General features: G+C 40.2%; 1 protein-coding gene across 1 annotated transcript in view; it reads right to left on the bottom strand.

The window, feature by feature from the left end:
• Positions 1–3885: 3885 nt before the first annotated feature.
• The window catches only part of EXTL3 (exostosin like glycosyltransferase 3), a 34530-nt gene continuing 16735 nt past the window's right edge, over positions 3886–21680 (bottom strand). Inside the window, exons 3-5 of the mRNA XM_030312684.1 lie at positions 19064–19208; positions 11282–11410; positions 3886–4413 (exon numbers count right to left, since the gene is read on the bottom strand). Of these exons, the coding sequence (XP_030168544.1) occupies positions 4204–4413; positions 11282–11410; positions 19064–19208 (484 nt within the window). The 3' untranslated portion in view covers positions 3886–4203. The remainder of the gene's footprint in view (positions 4414–11281; positions 11411–19063; positions 19209–21680) is intronic.

Below are 21680 nucleotides of genomic sequence, written 5' to 3'. Positions count from 1 at the left end.
TCCTAACAGGACAACCCTGCAATATGAGGATTGTAATTTCACAAAATATGAAGACAAATTGAGAAAGAGAAAACAACTGGCTGAATTAAGAGTTAACTAACTGTAATTTAAATAAAAACTTGAAAAACTTGAAAACAAGCATACATACATACATATGTCAGTCAGTGAAGAAACAGGTGAAATTAAGTAACAAACCAGGCTTGCCCACCTTACTTTAATGGTCTCTTCTGGAACCCATTCTGTGTCTTTTAACTCTTCTTGGCATGCTCTCTCGTCCTCCTTTGTCAATGAAGATTTAAAGAATAAAAACTTGTCAGCCTTTACGGGCCAGGCTTCCTTTCACTATCTGATAATACCACATTAGCTCTAGTCCAAAAACGCTAGGATACTGGTTACTATTCAGCTTGTTGCCAGCTAGGATTCCTAGGTGACCCTCTTTGGATTTGTCAAATCATTATTATCAAAAAGCTATTCAGCACTCAGGATGTGCTCAGTTCTCAAGAGACTTCCAATGTGGCATGGGTTGCAGAGCTGGAAGCCATCAGGTGTGCGATGCGGTGACGGGCAGGTCAAGCTGCAGAAACAGGAGATGGGGCAGGGGCAAGCAGTGGTGTCGAGGAAGGGAAGACTTCCTGAAGCCAGTGCTTCAACTGCCTTGAACAATGAGTTGGCATTAAGACAAATGGAATGCAGAAAGAGCTGCTGAGAAATTCTCAGCGCGTTACCCCAGTAATCATTCATCTGTACTGCATGCCAAACAGCAGACTCCTTGCATTTATTAACTCTCAGCAGATCTTTGAGATTTAAACGCACTAGCCCCCCAGCATCACAACACATTTAATTACCATGAAAAAAGGAAGGAGGTAGAATGTGGCAAATGCCATCCTCTATCCCAGTCAATTCAGTTAAAGGACACCCAAATTCCTTTCAATGTAATCAAATGGCTAATCCCAGAAATGGACCCAGGCGAGGCTGCCCACATCCATGTGTGTTTACAGCATCACCCAGGTTCAAGTGCGAAGGCTGCACCAAGACCAAACCACACAGCCCATGGCCTTCTGCTGGCAGGGGCCCCAGCTGTGGCTCCCTGGAATCAGGTAGGCACCTTCTCTTGGGTCACTCTTCCGTTCCTGCAGAGGAAAATCACAAAGGACCTCCAGGCTGCTTGAGTTAAAGTCTCCATTTATTTTTTTCTTTTTTTACAAAAATCCAACATAAGACCATTGTGCTCATGACTGGAAAAAGGGTGGGGCGGATGGACACGGCATGGACATCAAAGAGCTTCCCCCTTCAACATATCATTTCAAAGCGGGAGCTCCCTGAGCACACACACAGGCAGCTCCTGCACAGACCACTCCACCTGCCAACACAGGACCCCGGTGACCACGAGCCGGCCCGGCCTGAGGAGCAGTCCGCACCAGACAACCACTGCCAGGAGTGCAAAGGCTCAGGACGGCCTGATGAGCACCTTGGGGAGGCTCTCACTTAGGTGAATGTCCCTCATGGTGAAAAGCGAACTGGCTACCTGGGGACAAGGATGTCCTGGGCCCTGGGTGCAAAGACTAGGCAACAAGGTGTTACCTACAGACAGCTGGGGAAACCCATGTGAGTGGTTTTCGTCTTCCAAACGAGTCACAGTTACATGGCAGAGATGACATCTGTGTTCCCCAAGGTGAGCTATCAGCATCAAAGGCATTTGAAGCATGGAGCTGGGCCTCCCCCTAACCCACCTTACAAAAAGCAGCAGCCACTCACTCCAGTAGCACCTAACCAAGCAACATAAAAGGTCTGACTGCCCCACCTCTTGCTACTGAGGAGAGTCCCTTAAGAACATGGCCAGTGTCCACCAGGGCCTGCTGTTCGGAGTCCTTCAGGTTAGTGTTCCATTCAAGTCAAAATAGTGCTCGCCTTGTCAGGGGCTCTGACATCCTAGCCCTTCTGCAGTATGCTTTGATGTCATCCATAATCTCAGACCACTCAGCTACTCCTGGATCCACCAAGAGCATTCAGGGACCAAAAAACCTGGCTCCAATATATGGGGGTCCTAACACAGACTGTTCTTTTCTCACCAGGTCCCACTAAAAGTCAGTTTATGAGTTCCTCACATTAAAATAAACAAGATAAAAATAGCAGCCACATATATAGCTCAAAACACCACACTCTTTGGCTCCCCGGAGGGAAGAAGGCTACCGCTAAAAAGGATAAAGTCAGGAGTCAAGAAAAGGGTAGTTAGAAAGCTAGGATGCAGGGAGTCTGGACCCCTTTGCTGGGTTGCTGAGAAGCTGAATTGAATTTCCTGGGTAGCTGCCTCTGTGGAAGAGCCAGTGGGATGCCAGTGGGAACCTCTGGACGACACAAGTCCCAGGCGCAGCCCTGGTCTTGTCTGCCAAGAAGGAGAGGTCCCTTAGGTCCAGCTAGCCCTCCAGCTGGATGGGATCTATACGGGACAGAGTCTGGCTTCGAAATGATATTTGAAGAGACCCACTGATACAGACATGTCAGAGGAGAACGTGCCCCCAAGAAATAGAAGCACAGGGTGTCAAGGTCTGGGGAAGACGGAACTGGCTTAAGGCATGTGCATGACCAGGACAGACCTGAGCTTTTGTCCAGCTGTGGAAAACCACCTATATTCAACTTCACTGAAAGAAAGTGGGGTCCAGAAAAATGGTACAAGCCATGGGCTAAATCCCTGCCAAATGCCTCTAATACCCTCTTCCATTCCCCTACTGCCACTACCACCAAAAAAAAAAAAAAAAAAAAAAAAAAAAATAGCTTATTTCCATTTCAGCCCAAGGAATAGAAATGTAAACCTGGAGTGAAAGTGGTAATGTGAGTACAAATGCCTGTGAAATCTCAGGCTGGACTGGAGCCTAACTTAACAAATTAGATCTTCCTATCGTTCTGGCACATACCAAACCTCAAGGGGTCCTGGAACCAACCTGGCATTGGGGATCTAAAAACTACAGGTAACATAGGGTACAGGTCCAGACAAAGGCGGAGGGGAAGGTGAATTTCACCAAGGTATTTATCCCAAGGCAGGCGCCTTGCTGTAAGACTTCCCGGCCAGCCGGGTGGGGATCCGCAAAGGATGCTCACTCATTCTACGCCAGAGAGAGGAGGCCAACCCGCAAACCACTGCAGATCACACCTGGAAGTGCCTGCCAGTTCTCTGTTCTCTTACACAAGAGATAACTTTCAGGAAAGCCTGAAGCCAAAGCACAACATGTGTTTTAAAAGGAGGGCTGAACAAAAAGAGCCATCTGGGAGAGCTGTCTTCAGGTCTCACTCCTTCCTCATTCTTCTTTCCAACAGGGGAGAGAACGGGGGCGCAGGGACAAGTTCTGGGACAGCACGGCCTAATGATGAATCCTTGAAACCACTGAATCCAGCACAGGGAAGCTCCGCTGTTCCCAGAGGTGCAGGTCCTCCCCACGGACTCAAGCGACAGGAAGACGCGAGTTCCAGATCGCCGGGTGGCAACAGATGGGGGAAGGAACAAACCGACACAGCTTATCTCGTCCAGGCCCCACAGGAGGGCCAAGCCTGGCCTTTTTGTTTCTGCACAATGATGCCCTGGGGAGTGTGGAGATGATCCTTAAGGATGAGCTAGATACCATGAGGCCAGGATCCGTCTCCACCAACATACAGAACATCAGAAGACCTGATGGGTCCCTCACTTTGTGAAACAGGCAGAAATTTCAAACTCCCCCCCCAAATATATATATATATATGTATATGTATATGTATGTGAGAGTGTGTGTGTGCATCTATATACATATATACACACATATATATGTATATATACACACACATATATATAAATAAGCCTTGAATGGCAAATCTGAAACTTTTTCCTTTTAAATAATAATAATAGCTGTTACTGAATTTAAAAATCACAAACCAGCTTCCTGGGCTTATGAACTGCGTGAGTGACTCTCCGGAGTCCCCATGGTCCTCAGTGTAAGCTATCAGTCAGTGCCCTGTATAGGGAACCCCGGTGTCCTTGGGACCAGGGTTCCAGGCCCAGTGTGGCCGACTTTAAGAGAAAGAAGGCTATTTCCTTTCCATTCTTCCTGCCACCTCTCCCAGCAGAGGGCGTGGGCCACCCACCCAGCGGATGTCCCTGAGGTCCTTCAATATCTAGGAACCTTAGGAGCCATCTCCCCCTCTCTGCTCATCCTCTCCCTATAACTTGCAATGCCCCTAGATGAACTTGAAGCACTTGGTCTTGTCGTGGGGCAGGCGGGTTTTGAAGAGCACAGAGTCCACCCTGAATTGAGTGTACAGCAGGGGCATATAGCCATACACCTTGACAAAAAAGTTGATACATTTGTGCCGCTCATGAAAGTGGGAATCATCGTGTGACAGGGCCTGAGGGCATCCTGGGCATCGGAAAGTCCACCGAGAGGTCACCTGGGAATAGGGAAGAAAGAGCAAACAGAGTGAGAATCGCAGGTGCTAGTACAACAGAAATCCTGCAGCTTAACCAATCCGATGCTTCCAATTTCCCAGGGAAGACAGTGACCCTGGGTGGCCACATTCACCCACAGAGCACATCAGGAGCCACAGCCCAGGCTCTCTTTCTGTCACATATGTATCTATATCATTGAAAAGGGTGCTCTTTCCAAATAACCTGAACTGTAGATACCAAAAGCCTTATAATGTTTAGTATTACTTGTCTCAGTAACTCCACCTCTAGTATTTATCTTGGTTGCACAGCAAGACGTAGGTATGAGATGGTTCATTTCATCAATGTTTTGCAATAGCAAGATAATAGAAAAGTACCCATCAAAAGGGGACTATTTAAATAATTATAAAATACTACACATCCATTAAAAAGAGGCTTAGGGGGACACCTGGGTGGCTCAGTCAGTTAAGTCAGACTTCAGCTCAGGTCATGATCTACCAGCATACATGAGTTCGAGCCCGGCAACAGGCTCTGTGCTGACAGCTCAGAGCCTGGAGTCTGCTTCAGATTCTGTGTCTCCCTCTCTCTCTGCCCCTCACCCGCTCCCACTTTATCTCTCTCTCTCAAAAATAAACATTAAAAAAATGTTTACAAAAAAAGAGGTTTAGGAAAATTATAAAGGCATGGAAAAGTGGTTATACAGCAAGTTACAATGATGCCCATGAAATTTCAAGAAATCAGAAAAGCATAATAAATAATTTAACAGCTTCAAGATCAGCAATGTGGCAGACCAAATGACATAAGAACACCCTCAGCACAGAGTACCTGAAAATTCAGTATGAACTATATACACCATCTCTTTAAATGTATGGCCAAGCTCATAATGAAAGAAAGGAGATGACATGTCAGGAAAGAAGTGAAATCCTCAGAGGCCAAAATAATGAAAAAGTCTGAATCCAATGAGATAGCCAGGAGCTTTGGATTTTAATGGGCTGGGGAGGCAAGAGCTACAAAACCTTACTGGAGACTTTTTTACACACCAGGACCCAATGGAAGGCTGCATGGGTTGGAGGCAGCTCCACAGAAAGCTGTTTTCTTCCCAGTCTTAGCTCTAAGTGGAAGAGGAAACATCACCTGTGAGAATGTATAACCAACCAAGTGCTAGCCCTCACACACCTGAGTTATGTTACCTGTGTGTCCTGAAAAGCCCCAAGATGCTAATTTAGCTTCAACAGGTCTCAAGGTATTGACCCCAGGTGCACGGAAGAAGCAAATCCTCTCTGGCATAAATGCAGGCCTCCTTCCTACAAATGCCATAAGTAAAATCCCAAAGAATATGATTTCACAATCAAAAGTCACACACAAGAAAAGGGAATGAGCCACATGAGGGAAAATCTGCAGAAACAAACAACAGAATTAGACTCCAAAACCCTGTAAAATCACAAAACCCAAAACCCTGCAAAAATGCAGGATTATCAGATGGTTACTAGGACAATAAATGTTTATACGTGCAAGGAAATTTTGCAAGATTACTTAAGGTTTGATAAAGAAAAAAGGGATTATCAAAACAGTCCTAGAGACTATGAAAAAGAACCAAATAGAATAGGAATGAAAAGCATACTGAATTCAATCAATGGATGGGTGTGAAGAGAAAGTCAGTGATGAAAAGTAAAATAAAATTATTATAAATAGAAAATATCAACTAAAAGCTTTAAAAAATACAAAAGCAAGACTGAGAGACATGGAGAGGAGATATTGTATGACTCCATTTATGTAAAGTTCAAAAAAGGCAAAGCTGATCCTGCAACAGAAAAAAAAGACCCTGACTCACTACCATTCCCTGGCTGAACTCTCAGGCCTGCTGGGAGCTGCTCCCGCCCACCCCTGCCTGTGGGAACCGGGCCTCTCTTCGCCCTGCCCTCCCTCCAGGGCGGGTGGTATGGGAGAATGACTAAGGAACAAGGAGAAAGATGCTCAACCTCTCTAATAATCAGGCAAGTGTAAATTAAGACAATGGGATACAGTTTATACCTATCAAGTAGGCAAAAATGAAAGTTTAACAGTACCAAATGTTAATAAAGATGTGTAGGAACTGCAACTATTATACAGTGTGGGTGAGAATATCCATTGGTACATCTGTTTTGAAGATAGTTTGGCATAATCAAGTATAACCGAAGGTACATGTAGCCATGACCCAGCAGAAGAGGAATGAACAGGGTGATACACGGATCTACTCCATTTGTTTCTTTTTTAAAAAAGGAAGAAAAATATATAATCTGAAACAAATAGGGCAAAATGTCAATATTTGGCAAAACTGCTGGGTACGCATGTTTGTTATATTCTTCCCTTTTTAAAAACATTTCATTCACATATTGTCAACCAGTAGTAAATAGCAAGCGTTCCATATATATACATATATATATATAAAATAAGCACTTTATTCATATATGTACAGATGTATCTGATTCTCTGCCTTTGACAGGCCCAACGGTTCTTCACTCCTTTTCACGTGAGTGATAAAACACAAGCCTCTGGAAGGATGAAATTAACAGCATCCCAGCCAAGGGAGCTCCAGTGACACCTTACATGCTTGCCACTCTCATTTTTAGTTCCCCCTTCCTGTCTTATAATAAGCCCAACTATACAGTGAAAGAAAAGTCTGTTACATAAACACTAAAAACATGTTATTTTTAGGTTACCTAGTCCACAATACTGCCAGAACCAGAAAATTTACTGTGAACTTTTTAAAAAGCAGACTACAAAAAAGTACATATTTTAAAAAAATAAAAAGGCTACCACCACAGAGAACCAAAAAAAAATATGCCAAAAGGCTTGAGTAATTTTTATTTATGAACAGATATTTTAACAAATAATTTAAAAATTATTATTACTAATATAAATTGAGGGAAGAAATTAAGCTTAAATGACTCATCCCATAATTTTTAGCTAACAAGTAAACATCACATATAGCCAATCATAGCTGTCAGCGCACAAGTCTCCAGAGTTGAACCGGGTGAGCAGTGGTCAGTGCTCCGAGGTGCTGCTCACCACACAGCCAAAAGTCTGAGGGGGTCAGGACTTCTACAGAGGTGGTCCCTGTGAAGGAGCCCACCAGGCCCCCCCACTTCCCAGTTCTCACAGGATCCTTGTTGTGTACAGGAAGTAGTGAGTTACCACTTTTTCCACCACCCTCACTGAAACAGGAGACGGGTGTCAAGAATTCATCAAAAGGGGCGCCTGGGTTGTTTAAGTGTCTGACTTCAGTTCATGATCTCGTGGTTCATGAGTTCAAGCCCCGTGTTAGCCTCTGTGCTGGTATCTCAGAGCCTGGAGCCTGCTTCGGATTCTGTCTCCCTCTCTCTCTGCCCCTCCCCCACTCATTCTCCCTCCCTCCCTCCCTCCCTCCCTCTCTCTCTCTGTCTCTCAAAAATAAATAAACATTAAAAAAAAAAAAAGGATTCGTCAAGAGAAGGATATTATCAAACAGCATCTATGTCCAGTATTCTACTCTGTTCTCCCTATACCTGAAAATCCTCCTCATCCCAGACACCATCTAACCACAGAGAAGCCCCTAACCCTGCAAATGATCCCATTTGACACAAAAAGATATTTTATGCTATTCTCACTAAAGCAGTGGTTTCTAATTATGTGCCCCACCAGTAAAAATAAATTTGAGACAGCAACCCCAGTGCATTTATAAAATACATTTCTATACATTTTGGGATATGTATTTATATATTATAAAACACTGTATTATGTAACAAAACAAAGGAATTTAGAAACATGAAGCAACAGCTGTACTATAAAATGAAGTTTGAACTTTTAACACTTAACCAATACTATAGATTATATTTTATGTGGGAACATTCAGTCTAAGAGAAGTATTAGTGTCAGGCATAGTAACAGAAAGGAAAGCCCTTCAACAGATGGTGAGACTCTCTTATTACCAGAGAATTAAGATACGTACTTATGCTTTCTACCTCTACTTCCTTATCACTCTCTACTTCCTTTTTAATTCCTGCTGGGCTTTTAAATCCTTTATTTTTTTTTAATGTTTATTTATTTATTTTTGAGAGAGAGAGAGAGAGTGTGTGTGTGTGTGAAGTGGAGCAGAGAGAGAGGGAGACAGAGAGTCCCAAGTAGGTTCCTGCTGTCAGTGCAGAGACCCACATGGGGCTTGAACTCATGAACTGTGAGATCGTGACCTGAGCTGAAGTCAGATGCTTAACCAACTGAACCACCCAGGTGCCCCTTAAGCCCTTTATTCTGAATGAGGCTTATTTACATTCTAGATCTTCTTCTCCTTGAATGAAAACAGTACATTTTTCAAAGCAATAATATGAAACGAATTCCTTGTTCTTTATTTAGTCAATATTGTTAAAATGTTAATTTTATTATTATTTATTATACTTTTTGTGGGGGTGGGGGAGAGAGCAGAAGCAGGGAAGAGGGGAAGAGGGGGAGAGGGGAAGAGGGGGAGAGGGGGAGAGGGGGAGAGGGGGAGAGAGGGAGAGAGGGAGAGAGGGAGAGAGGGAGAGAGGGAGAGAGAGAGAGAGAGAGAGAGAGAGAGAGAGAGAGAGAATGAGAATCTCAAGCAGACGTCACAGCACAGAGCCTGACGAGAAGCTGGATCCCATGACCCTGAGTTCATGACCTGAGTCAAAATCAAGAGTCGGATGCTCAAATGACTGAGCCACCCAGGAGCACCTACAATATTAACATTTTTCAAAGAACACTGCTAATCATATAAAACAGTCATACCTGCTTAATCATAACAAGGGAGAGAATATAGTTTGATAGTGAAAATTTGAAGTAAAGGGAAAAAAAGAATTACTATTTTAGAACATAAAATAGCACATATACCTAATACTATTAAAATTAGGTAAATTAATTGAAATATTTAGCTCAAACTGGTTCTATACTATTAAGTAAATCACTGGACTCAGAATTTGAAGGAATTAACTTAAGAATTTGAAGACATTCTTAATTTATTGACTTTTGACTTAAAAAAGTCATCCTAATCTTGAACTCTTCTTATATTCTCACAGAACTGAGAAAATTCACAGAGAATACTTATTTTTCAAGTTTTTACTTGGTAAGGATCACGTATACCAAGTGCAAATTATTTGTGTCTAACTCTCTACACTGAAGAGATGGTTTGGCTCATGAAACACTGGCCTAATATGGTAGACAAACACGCTTTAATAAGGATGAAATATTTATCATGTCTGTGAGTGCTTCAGGTGACTGATGATATTATTAGGTACCTAATCACTCAGATACTTTAAATTTTCATGGATAATGTCTTCTGATCTACTAGGGAAGTATAAATAGAAGCATACATCTTGGATGAAGTTTAGTCCCTGGTCACATAAGAAAGGATGAAGAAAGAAAAGAAAATTGCACCAATCATTAATTTCTGAGAACCCTGTCTCTTTAGCTTAACGTTTATAAGGAAGTGTGCTTTTTATCTGTTTAACATCACATAAAATGAAAACAAAGATTTTCATTTAATATTTAATTAGTTGAGTATCTATCACTGCACCTGGGAAACATACTATACTTTTATATAAGTAATTGTAATGACTATTATTCACAGTTTAAAAAAAATTTTTGGTGCATTGTTTTGCTAATTATTTTTCTCTTGTGAGGCTTTAGCAGAAGGCCCAGGAATAGAAAAAAAACTATGGAGTAATCCGGAGTTAAGTTATAATGCTGAGCCATACTTGGGAAAAGGTTTGATTAGGCAAAAATGAATGCATAAGGCCTCCGATTGCTTTTCTTTCTTTCCTTTTATGCTTTGTTGCATGGACCCAAGGTCCTCTGTTTACCACTCTGCTACCACTAAAGATATGACTGGAGTATCATTAGCATATGCTGGTGGTTACTTCGTCTATAACTTACCTTCAAAATATAAGAGGAATGAAATATCCGCCCAATTATTATTAATTAATACGTGAAGGTAAACTTATTATTTTATAAAATTAAATAATATGCCTTTTAAACAATAAAGACAACAGGATCTTAATCAGCTTTTTAATTTTTAACCTCAAGGACAGCAGGTGTGAATCCATAACATAAATACTGACAGAACAGTTATAAATACTATTAGTTTGAACTGACAAACAGATTCTCAAATATTAACTGCTGCAAGGTCCTTACCAGGCCGACCCTCATCCCTACCAGAAGAGCTTTCACATCATCACTGCGATGATGACATAAAAGGTTATGTAACCAGTCTCTCTGTGCACAGAGTATGAAGTTATTACATTCTGGTCAAATCTATTCACTAACTCAAAGACAAAAACAGAATTCAAATTTCCAGAATCCAGAAGGTACTGATGATTTGTTTTTGAGTAAATGCCTTTCATAGCACTACTTATGTGCCAGGCACTATTCTTAGAGCTTTACGTATGTTAACACAGAAACCTTACATTTTTTATGCCATGGATCTATGGAAAAGTTAGTAACTACCATAATTTCAAAGCAATGGTGAACATAAATAATACTTCAAGATGCAGCAACAAATGTAATGTGATATGAAAATATCTGTCAGTTCTATTGGTGACAAATCAGTTACTGTAAATACTCTTAGGAACTGTAGCATGTTTGATAACTGATGGAAATGCTAACTCCAGTTAGAGATTAGTGAAAATTAAAGATGTAACATTTTCCCCATCCAAGTTCCAAACCCTCCGGGTTCTGTCCACTTACGCCTTAGCAGCAGAGAGCCCCTGTATGAACAACTCACTTAACTCTGCAACAACTGCAGATGAGGACTCTGAGGTACGGTTCATTACCTATTGCATTACCGCAAAATAAGTGACTGAAGTACACATGCACCCCCAGTTCCAGAAGTACTGGCACCCTCACCTTGATGGGGGGTTTCCGAGTGATGTGGGAGACTAGGAAGTTCATGGCAATGTCCTCACAGTTGATATATTCATCCACCATATCTCGGATGGCCTGGGGCATCACGTAAGAATACAGGTAGGCATAATACTGTCAGGGGTAGAAAAAGAATCACATACTCTGTTAGAGGCCACAGTTCTTTGGCTTTCAGCAAAAACATACATGGACCTAGGAGCTGTTAGGAAGTGTAGTGGGGGTGGGAGGGCTGGGTGTGACAATCATTAGTGGAATCTTTACTGGCATTTATTTAGGGGGTTGCGGCCAAGGATGCTAAACATCCTACAAGGCAGATCTCCTGCAATAATAAATAATTTTCCCGTCCAAATCGCCATTATCACCCCCCTTTGAGGATCAAAAGTTCATTTTACAACAATATAAAGATTTTTTCAAATTAGGTCAGACAGTGGTTCAGTTGAACATTCTGACAACGACAATAAGGGATAAGTGAGGGGGAAAGCCCGGTTATTGAGCCATAAAACATCCAATCCCTCAGTTCCTCTACATATGCATTCTAGAATCTGATTATTTCTCAACCATTGCCATAGGTTACTCCCTTCTCCAAGCCACCATCATCTCTTGCCTGGATTATTCATACTGTCCCCTAAACAGTTTCCCTGCTGTCATATTTTCTTCCCTACAGTCCGTTCTATGCACAGCAGGGTGATCATGTTCAAACACAAGTCCAAACATGCCAGTCCAAAACCCTTCAACAGCTTTTCATTTCACTCAGAGTAAAAGCCTACTTTCTTTCTTTTTTTTTTTAATGTTTTATTTTATTTTTGAGAGAGAGAGTGACAGACTGAGAGCAGGGGAAGGGCAGAGAGAGAGGGAGACACAGAATCTGAAGCAGGCTCCAGGCTCCGAGCTGTCAGCACAGAGCCTGACACGGGGCTCAAACCCAAGAACCACAAGATCATGACCCGAGCTGAAGTCAGATGCTTAACCGAATGAACTACCCAGGCGCCCCAAAGTCTACATTCTGAAAACTGTCCTGAAAGGCCCAGAAAATGGTGTGCGAAAGCTGGCTCACACCTGCTAATGAATATCAATTGCTAACCAAGAATTTTGTGAGACTGTTTAGGAATTCTGTGAGCGTGTTATGAAAAATAGCCATTATTAAAAATATAATCACATAAACTTAAAATTAAATAAGTTATATTAAAACCAATAAATACCTAAAGCACATCACTTAATTAGCTTACTATTATTTATTACATTTTACTGTTATCTTGAGGTTGTTTATATCTACCATATCTGCATGGTGAAAATACTATATAATGGTGCAGAACTGCCCATCCCTTCCTAACTTCAAGTTCAGTGACTCATGTCCATAGCTTGAAATCAGTCGCAGCAAGAATACTTATACCACAGAAAAGGACAAATGCTATAAAACAAGGCAATTATTAATTATGATGTGTTGCAATGTGCTAATGATGAATGAATAGGTAAGGTGCCCAGTAAAACGGATTTATATATTTTATTACATTAAATAGTTAGAATCTATGTAGTGAAATAATGATAATAAAATTTTTGTACCACATAGTGGTTTGCTGGTTACCTTATGGCAAAGTACTTAAGCGAACTTAAAAGATGAATTATACATTTTTCTCTTATAGAAAGACAGATGATTAAAATTTGTTGACTATTTTTTTTAAGTGTTATTTATTTTGAGAGAGAGAGAGAAAGAGAGAGCAAGTGAGGTGCACAGTGACAGGGAGACAGAGAATCCCAAGCAGGCTCTTTGATGTTAATGCCGAGCCCGAAGTAGGGCTTGATCTCACAAAATAAAAGATCCTGATCTGAGCCAAAATCAAGAGTGGGATGCTTAACTGACTGAGCCACCCAAGTGCCTGTCGACCCTTTAAATGGACAGTGGCTGCCATTAGTGTGCAAATGAGAACATAGGTAGAGAACATAATCCATATCCTCAACAAGGGAAGGTGACATGAAAACAAGAAGAAAGAACTGCCTTCTTTTAAAAATATGGAGAAGAGAATAGCCAAAGTAATTTTGAAGAAGAAGACCAAAGCAGGAGGCATCACAATCCCAGACTTTAGCCTCTACTATGAAGCTGTAATCATCAAGACAGCATGGTATTGGCACAAAAACAGACACATAGACCAATGGAATAGAATAGAAACCCCAGAACTAGACCCACAAATGTATGGCCAACTAATCTTTGACAAAGCAGGAAAGAATATCCAATGGAAAAAAGACAGTCTCTTTAACAAATGGTGCTGGGAGAACTGGATAGCAACATGCAGAAGATTGAAACTAGACCACTTTCTCACACCATTCACAAAAATAAACTCAAAATGGATAAAGGACCCAAATGCGAGACAGGAAACCATCAAAACCCTAGAGGAGAAAGCAGGAAAAGACCTCTCTGACCTCAGCCGTAGCAATCTCTTACTTGACACATCCCCAAAGGCAAGGGAATTAAAAGCAAAAATGAACTACTGGACCTTATGAAGATAAAAAGCTTCTGCACAGCAAAGGAAACAACCAACAAAACTAAAAGGCAACCAACGGAATGGGAAAAGATATTTGCAAATGACATATCGGACAAAGGGCTAGGATCCAAAATCTATAAAGAGCTCACCAAACTCCACACCCAAAAAACAAATAACCCAGTGAAGAAATGGGCAGAAAACATGAATAGACACTTCTCTAAAGAAGACATCCAGATGGCCAACAGGCACGTGAAAAGATGCTCAACGTCGCTCCTCATCAGGGAAATACAAATCAAAACCACACTCAGATATCACCTCACGCCAGTCAGAGTGGCCAAAATGAACAAATCAGGAGACTGTAGATGCTGGCGAGGATGTGGAGAAACGGGAACCCTCTTGCACTGTTGGTGGGAATGCAAACTGGTGCAGCTACTCTGGAAAACAGTGTGGAAGTTCCTCAAAAAATTAAAAATAGACCTACCCTATGACCCAGCAATAGCACTGCTAGGAATTTACCCAAGGGATACAGGAGTACTGATGCATAGGGGCACTTGTACCCCAATGTTTATAGCAGCACTCTCAACAGTAGCCAAATTATAGAAAGAGCCTAAATGTCCATCAACTGATGAATGGATAAAGAAATTGTGGTTTATATACACAATGGAGTACTACGTGGCAATGAGAAAGAATGAAATATGGACCTTTGTAGCAACATGGATGGAACTGGAGAGTGTAATGCTAAGTGAAATAAGCCATACAGAGAAAGACAGATACCATATGGTTTCACTCTTATGTGGATCCTGAGAAACTTAACAGAAACCCATGGGGGAGGGGAAGAAAAGAAAAAAAAAAAAGAGGTTAGAGTGGAAGAGAGCCAAAGCATAAGAGACTCTTAAGAACTGAGAACAAACTGAGGGTTGATGGGGGGTGGGAGGGAGGGGAGGGTGGGTGATGGGTATTGAGGAGGGCACCTTTTGGGATGAGCACTGGGTGTTGTATGGAAACCAATTTGACAATAAACTTCATCTATTGAAAAAATAAAAAAATAAAAAAATTAAAATATGGAGAAGACATTATGAACACAAATGTTTAGAAGTATTTCCACCATTATGTGATTATGATTGATGCCATAAATAAACGCTTTCATGTTGTACATTTAAAAAAAAATAAAAACTTTGTAGCCTGTTTAAAAATATTTTAAATGAAAAGTTTCAATGGATTTAGAACCTACTCTAAGAAAAACTAACACTTTCTCATTAGTTTCCTTAAAAAAAACAAAAGGCATTTCAGAAGATGAAAATTCTAAGCGGATTTTAACAAAATGCTACCAAATTAGTGGATGAATATCATGACTTAATAAGCCCAGCAATGTGGCATTTCTTACATGGACAGTGACTAAAACCAAGTATCAAAAATATGCTTACTTTAGAAATAGATCTCTCTGAGTACCCAAGTGGCTCAGTTGGTTAAGCAGCCAACTTCAGCTCAGGTCATGATCTCACAGATCGTGGGTTCAAGCCCCGCATCAGGCTCTGTGCTGACAGCTCAGAGCCTGGAGCCTGCTTCCAGTTCTGTGTGTGTGTGTCTGTCTGTCTGTCTCTCTGCCCCTCTCCAGCTCATGCTCAGTATCTCTCCCTCAAAAATAAACATTAAAAAAAAAAATGAAATAGATCTCTGACTTGCCATAAGACAGTGTCAAATTAAGGTTTTAAAAGATAATACACCTGAAACTAATATAACACTGTATGTTAACTAACTGGAATTAAAACAAAAAAAGGAAAGAAGGAAGGAAGGAGGGAAGGAGGGAGGAAGAAGAATATTCAATCATTTGCTTTCACTAAAATATAAAAATTCAGTAAGAATATCATTTTGAAACTTTATTTCATCTTTATCTCAACATTATAAAAATTTCTGTAAGTACAGTAGTGCATATAAATAAATACACACATATATGAGGTACAGGTTTAAAATTTTTTATTGACTGGTACTTATAAACAGAAAACTTGATTTCTCAAATCAGGGATGACCAACTTCATTGCTTTCAAGGACCAAACAAGTAAGGTAAATAAATAAGTGACACTTTAAAGAAACTGGTGTAAGAAAAATAAAGAGACATGGGGCAAATAAGTGCATACAAGCCCATCAGCAGGGGACAGTGACTACACAGCTTCAGGCAATTGGTGCCAGGCAGGAAGAACACCCACATACGACCTGATCTTCATGTTCACCGAAGTCCAGATGTTTGTGTAAACTTCTCTGGTGTTTAAAACCTGGCAGTGCATGGGATGGCATTAGGGGACTAAATAAACATTTCTGTTAGCCACAGAAGGCTTGAGGGCTGCTACTCTATAACCTTTGCTCTAGATTTTCAAATAGAAAAAAAAAAAAACCCTAAGGTTTATTAAGTAAATTATTTATTACTTAAAAGTGGCTATTGTAACTTTTAAAGAGCAATCAGAATTTGAGAACAGGCAGACTTTTCAGAAGGCAAGTAAATTCTTAAGGTATGAGTAGCAATGCTAAAATTGGTGGCTCTTTCTCAGATGACCAGTAGGAAAATAAATGACTCCAGTTAAGTATGGTTTCTCAGACGATAGTTTCTAATCCTACTTGCAACTCCTATCCAACCAAAGCCCACCCATGTTTGGAAAACAAGCACAAGGGTGAGATTCAAGATGGAACAAGCAGATCAGCTTCACACATTAAGTTTTAAAAAGAAAAAAAAATCTGAAAGTTTAATGATTTCTTAGTCTAGTTCAAAATGTCCCTAGTAAGATGGCTTTCAAGGTTCTGTTTGAGGTGGGTCACAAGATGCCACCACAGGTAATATGAAATACATGAGGGACAAAAGATTGGAGAAACTTAGGATGTCAGTTTGAAGTTTGAAGAGGGACATATAGGGGATGTCCTGAAAACATCATTAGGTATAGGAGTACAGAATTCAGGCAACAGCCAAGGCTGGAATATAGACACAGAAATCACCAGCCTGTAGATGTTAATCCACAAGACCTTGAGATATGAGAGAATGTCTAGGGAAAACACAAAGTGAGAAGAGCACTAGATACAGAAGCCAGAACTCTAAGACACTTCAACATTTATGGGGAAAAGAGTGTGCAAGTTGCCCAGGATGAGAGAGGGCATGGAGTGGAGATCAGGATGATGGGCCACGTGCCAATGTCTTTGATGACCAGGAAGAAATAACTAGGAGGTTCCTAGATGGAAGCAACAAGACAGATGCTCAAATGAGACTCAAATGAGATTTTATATGAGAGCTGAGAATTGTCTGGAAGTGTCATTGGTAAGCAATAAAAATGATTCTCTGTACCTTCCCTGCTCCAAAGTACGTATCTGGGGAAATGAGCAGACTAAATCACTGTCCCAGGAAGAAATATAGGAACAGGGTAAAGGGGAAGCACTGTCCTCAGAGAAAAGTCAGGTATTAATCAGGTCAAGGAGACAGAAGAGGTATTCTGTGAAGTGAGGGGTGCAGGGAATTGGCTATCTAAGAAAAGGGATTCTTCAGAGCCCAGAGGAAGTACTTGGAAGGAAAGGTATAGAGCAACACTATCTAAGATATATTATGTGAGTCACATCTCTAGTAGCCACATTTTTAAAAAGTAAAAGAAACAGTATGGGAATGCAAGCTGGTACTGCCACTCTGGAAAACAGTATGGAGGTTTCTTCAAAAACTAAAAATAGAACTACCCTACAAACCAGCAACTGCACTACTAGATATTTATCCAAGGGATACAGGTGTGCTGTTTCGAAGGGACACATGCACCCCAATGTTTATAGCAGTACTATCGACAATAGCCAAAGTATGGAAGTATGGAAAGAGACCAAAGGTCCATCCATGGATGAATGGATAAAGAAAATGTAGTATATATATATATACAATGGAGTATTTCTCGGCAATCAAAAAGAATGAAATCTTGCCATTGGCAACTACATGGATGGAACTAGAGGGTATTATGCTAAGTGAAATTAGTCAGAGAAAGACAAAAATCATATGACTTCACTCATATGAGGACTTTAAGAGACAAAACAGATGAACATAAGGGAAGGGAAACAAAAATAACACAATAACAGGGAGGAGGACAAAACATAAGAGACTCATAAATATGGAGAACAAACAGAGGGTTACTGGAGTAGGTGTGGGAGGGGGGATGGGCTAAATGGGTAAGGGTAACTTAGGAATCTACTCCTGAAATCGTTGTTGCACTATATGCTAACTAACTTGGATGTAAATTTAAAAAAAATTAAATTAAAAAAAGAAACAGTAAAATTAATTAGAACATATTTTATTTAACCCAGTGTATCCAAAATAATTGCATTTTAACATACAATCAATATAAAAATTATTAATGAGATGGTTTACATTCTTTCTTTCATGCCAAATTTTCAAAATCTGGTGTGCACTTTATACTTACAGCTCATCTCAATAATGACCAGTCACATTTCAAGTACTCAATAGCCACGTGTGGCCAGTGGCTACTTCATAGTATAGACAAGATACAGATGAAAGATGAGTCAGGAGCAAAAACATTTAGCAATAACAATACAGGAGAAAAGTAATGACTGCAGGGGTATGCATTTTGGATATTCATTAAAAACTGGGATGCATGCCATGGTGAAAGCTCTAAGGAATAAACAAAACTTGCACAACCACTACAGAGGCTCATAGTGGGGTTTGATAGTGTGGGTTAGCCTGAATCAGAAGAGAATCAGCCAGGCCATGTCTAGGATGGCAATGGTAAAACAACAGTATTTAGCCCAAAGCTCCCAGTTTTAAGGATGAGAGCCAATGCCCAGAAAGGTAAACTAATTTCCCTAATGACCTACATGCAATCGTGCAGGCAGCCTTACTACCTTGACTTTTTATTCCAGAGTTGCTTTGAGCATCTTGAAAACAATCTTTAAAAATAGAAATAACTTACTTCTAGCATAAAAGGAACATATAAGAGGGGCACCTGGGTGGCTCAATCAGTTAAGTGTTGGTCTTTGGCTCAGGTCATGATCTCACACTTTGTGGGTTCGAGCCCCACATAGGACTCTGTGCTGACAGCTCAGAGCCTGGAGCTTGCTTTGCATTCTGTCTCCCTCTCTCTCTGCCCCTCCCCCACTCATACTTTGTCCCTCAAAAATGAATAAACATTTAAAAAAATTAAAAGAAAAAAAAATGAACATATAAGAAACATTAGGATGGCTAACTTTAGGGCAGCATTTCACTACCACCCAAAGGCTCAACTCTTAACCAAGTTCATGCCAATCTTATCAAGCTTTTTCTTACCTTGTGAAAGAAGGCAGCACCTGTCAGCACCATGGACAGCTCACAGGAGTAGTTGGAGTTGTAGAGCCAGGACTGATGAGGGATGTCCCACGCATGGTAACGGCCAGGGAAACCCACAATGCGGTCCCGTGCTTCTCTCCACACCCTTGAAAAACACAAGTATATGCACACACCTGAGTATGAAGCTCTAAGATAACCAGAAAGTTTAAAATTACCATCTCTATCTTGCAGGCTCTGGTCCTTGGGCTGTTACTTCTTTTTTCCTTTAAAAGGTTTTTCTTTAAATAACAAGATCAATCAATCACAGGCCAAACAGGATAAAAACAAGCAAAGAGTGCCACATGTAGTTTCCTTAATAAGCACTTGCTTACTGCTCTTCTAACTTCTGGCAGCCAGCACCTCTCTAAGCCTTTACAGAAAGAACAAGCTGGAATAACATGGAAAGGAGTTAACTAGAAGTCAAGAGTCTCCAAAATGGGGTATGAACAGCAATCTGCTAACGAGTAGGAAGAAATATCAATTTCTACTTCTATTTATTTTTAATCTTAATTTCCAAAAAAAGTTGTTATATTTTTATGTGCTATTTTCTATTTTTTTCTGTTCTATTTTCTATTTTTTATTTTTATTTTTTCTCAAAAGTTTTGTTTTACATGAGCATAATATGTTAGTACAGTAGGACTTGTATATAATTTACGTATATTGCATACATAACTGTTCTTTTACTGAGGGGGTACACCATTAAAAAAAACTTGGAGCCCACTGGTTTAACCACAGGAGACTATTGCTTGGAGTAGGTGCAACAGTCTTAATTCCTGAATTGAGCACAGCTGAGGCCGAAACCTGTACCATCAAAAGAAGTGGTCTATAGGACTACACAAATGAAAGATTCATAAATGCATGAAATAATAAATTCAGAATTCAGTATGTTTCCAGGCTAAACTTTTATATAATCCCTAAATTTATAGGTAAGGTAGGACAATAAAATTGGTTCCCCAATTTCACAGGCTAAAATCATAGAGCTGAAAGTACTTATCGTCTACAGAACCCTACAAGCTGTAGAAGTGCTTCTGGTTTCATAAGCAATGAACAACCATATCCCCACTCCATCTCACCCCCGAACAGAGATTTAAACTGCCTGAAAAACTCTCTCATCACTTACATGGAGTTTCAATTCCTAAAACACAAAAAGATTTCATTCCAAAAGACTTCCTCTCCTATTAAGTTTGAAAGCAATTAATCTAGTCCAATACACCAGAAACCACAACTTCTATCACAATATAACAGCCTCCTAGGTGGCCTTCTGCCATCTCCTAGCCAAGTCTTACCTCTGTCCTAATTTATCTCCTAAGAAGGACTCCAAATTACTAGCCCAAAAAGCTACAAGAAGTTTTTATTATATACTTTGACATTTACAGAATGTAAGAATTACTAACAAATACCACCAGGATATCCAAATGTTCTACCAATACTCCTAAAAATATTAATCTCTTCAAATGCCTATTACTTCTACTAGTCCTGAAATAGCAGCAGAAAGAATAAGAAACTGAATTTTTTTTTATTTTTTTTTAACATTTATTCATTTTCTGAGAGACAGAGAGAGAGAGAGCATGAGCGGGAAAGGGGCAGAGAAACGGATACACAGAATCCGAAGAAGGCTCCAGGCTCTGAGCTGTCAGCACCGAGCCCAACGCAGGGCTCGAACTCACGAACTGCGAGATCATGACCTGAGCCGAAGTCGGACGCTCAACTGACTGAGCCACCCAGGCGCCCCAGAAACTGAATATTTTAATCATCTGATTTGGCTAATTTAAGTCAATATAATGCAATTAGTCCTTAATAAGACAGAATCTCATTTGCTACATACATGATATCAAAAGGTACCATATCTAATTTGTTTTAAGGGCTGCCAACCATGATATGGTCAATTATATATTAAATAATAATAAATAAGGCTAATTATATATCATAAAAATATGGTTAATTAGCTATTAAATAATAAGGGGAAAAATCAATACGGAAGCACTGGTATGAGATAAATTCAGATAAAGGCTTAAATAAATTCTTGGGGCAATGCATCAGTAGTTTTAGACGGTATGGTCTCAGTGAATATTTGAAAGTTAGGCATTTTAAAATATTGACTATAAATAATGCTACTGATTTACATATAAAAACAAAGGACATAATCAGTTCCTTAACCTTATACTCAACCTGCCCTGCACTAAATATGTTTAACTCATGTGCCATATTATAATAGGTCATGCTTTGGTATGCCTTACCCTTAATGAATTATTCTTTAAATGTGCTAATGTTCTAATTACCAACACACTACAATCGGTTATTAGGCACATAAAAAGATACTCAACATCATTAGTCATTAGGGAAATGTAAATCAAAACTATACTGAAATACCACACATCACACACAATAGAATGGCTATAAATAAAAAATGAAAAACAACAAGTATTATCAAAGACATGGAGAAATTAGAACACTTATATACTGCTGGCGGCAATATAAAATGGTGCACCCTCTGTGGAAAAAAATATAGCAGTTCCTCAAAATGTTGGAGTTACCACATGATTTAGCTGTTCCACTCCAATGTGTATATCTAAGAGAA

This window comes from Lynx canadensis, chromosome B1 (genome assembly GCF_007474595.2).
Source record: "Lynx canadensis isolate LIC74 chromosome B1, mLynCan4.pri.v2, whole genome shotgun sequence".
Lineage (NCBI taxonomy): Eukaryota > Metazoa > Chordata > Mammalia > Carnivora > Felidae > Lynx > Lynx canadensis.
The sequence above is the reverse complement of the archived record's forward strand: the minus strand, read 5'-3'. Positions and strand labels throughout refer to the sequence as shown.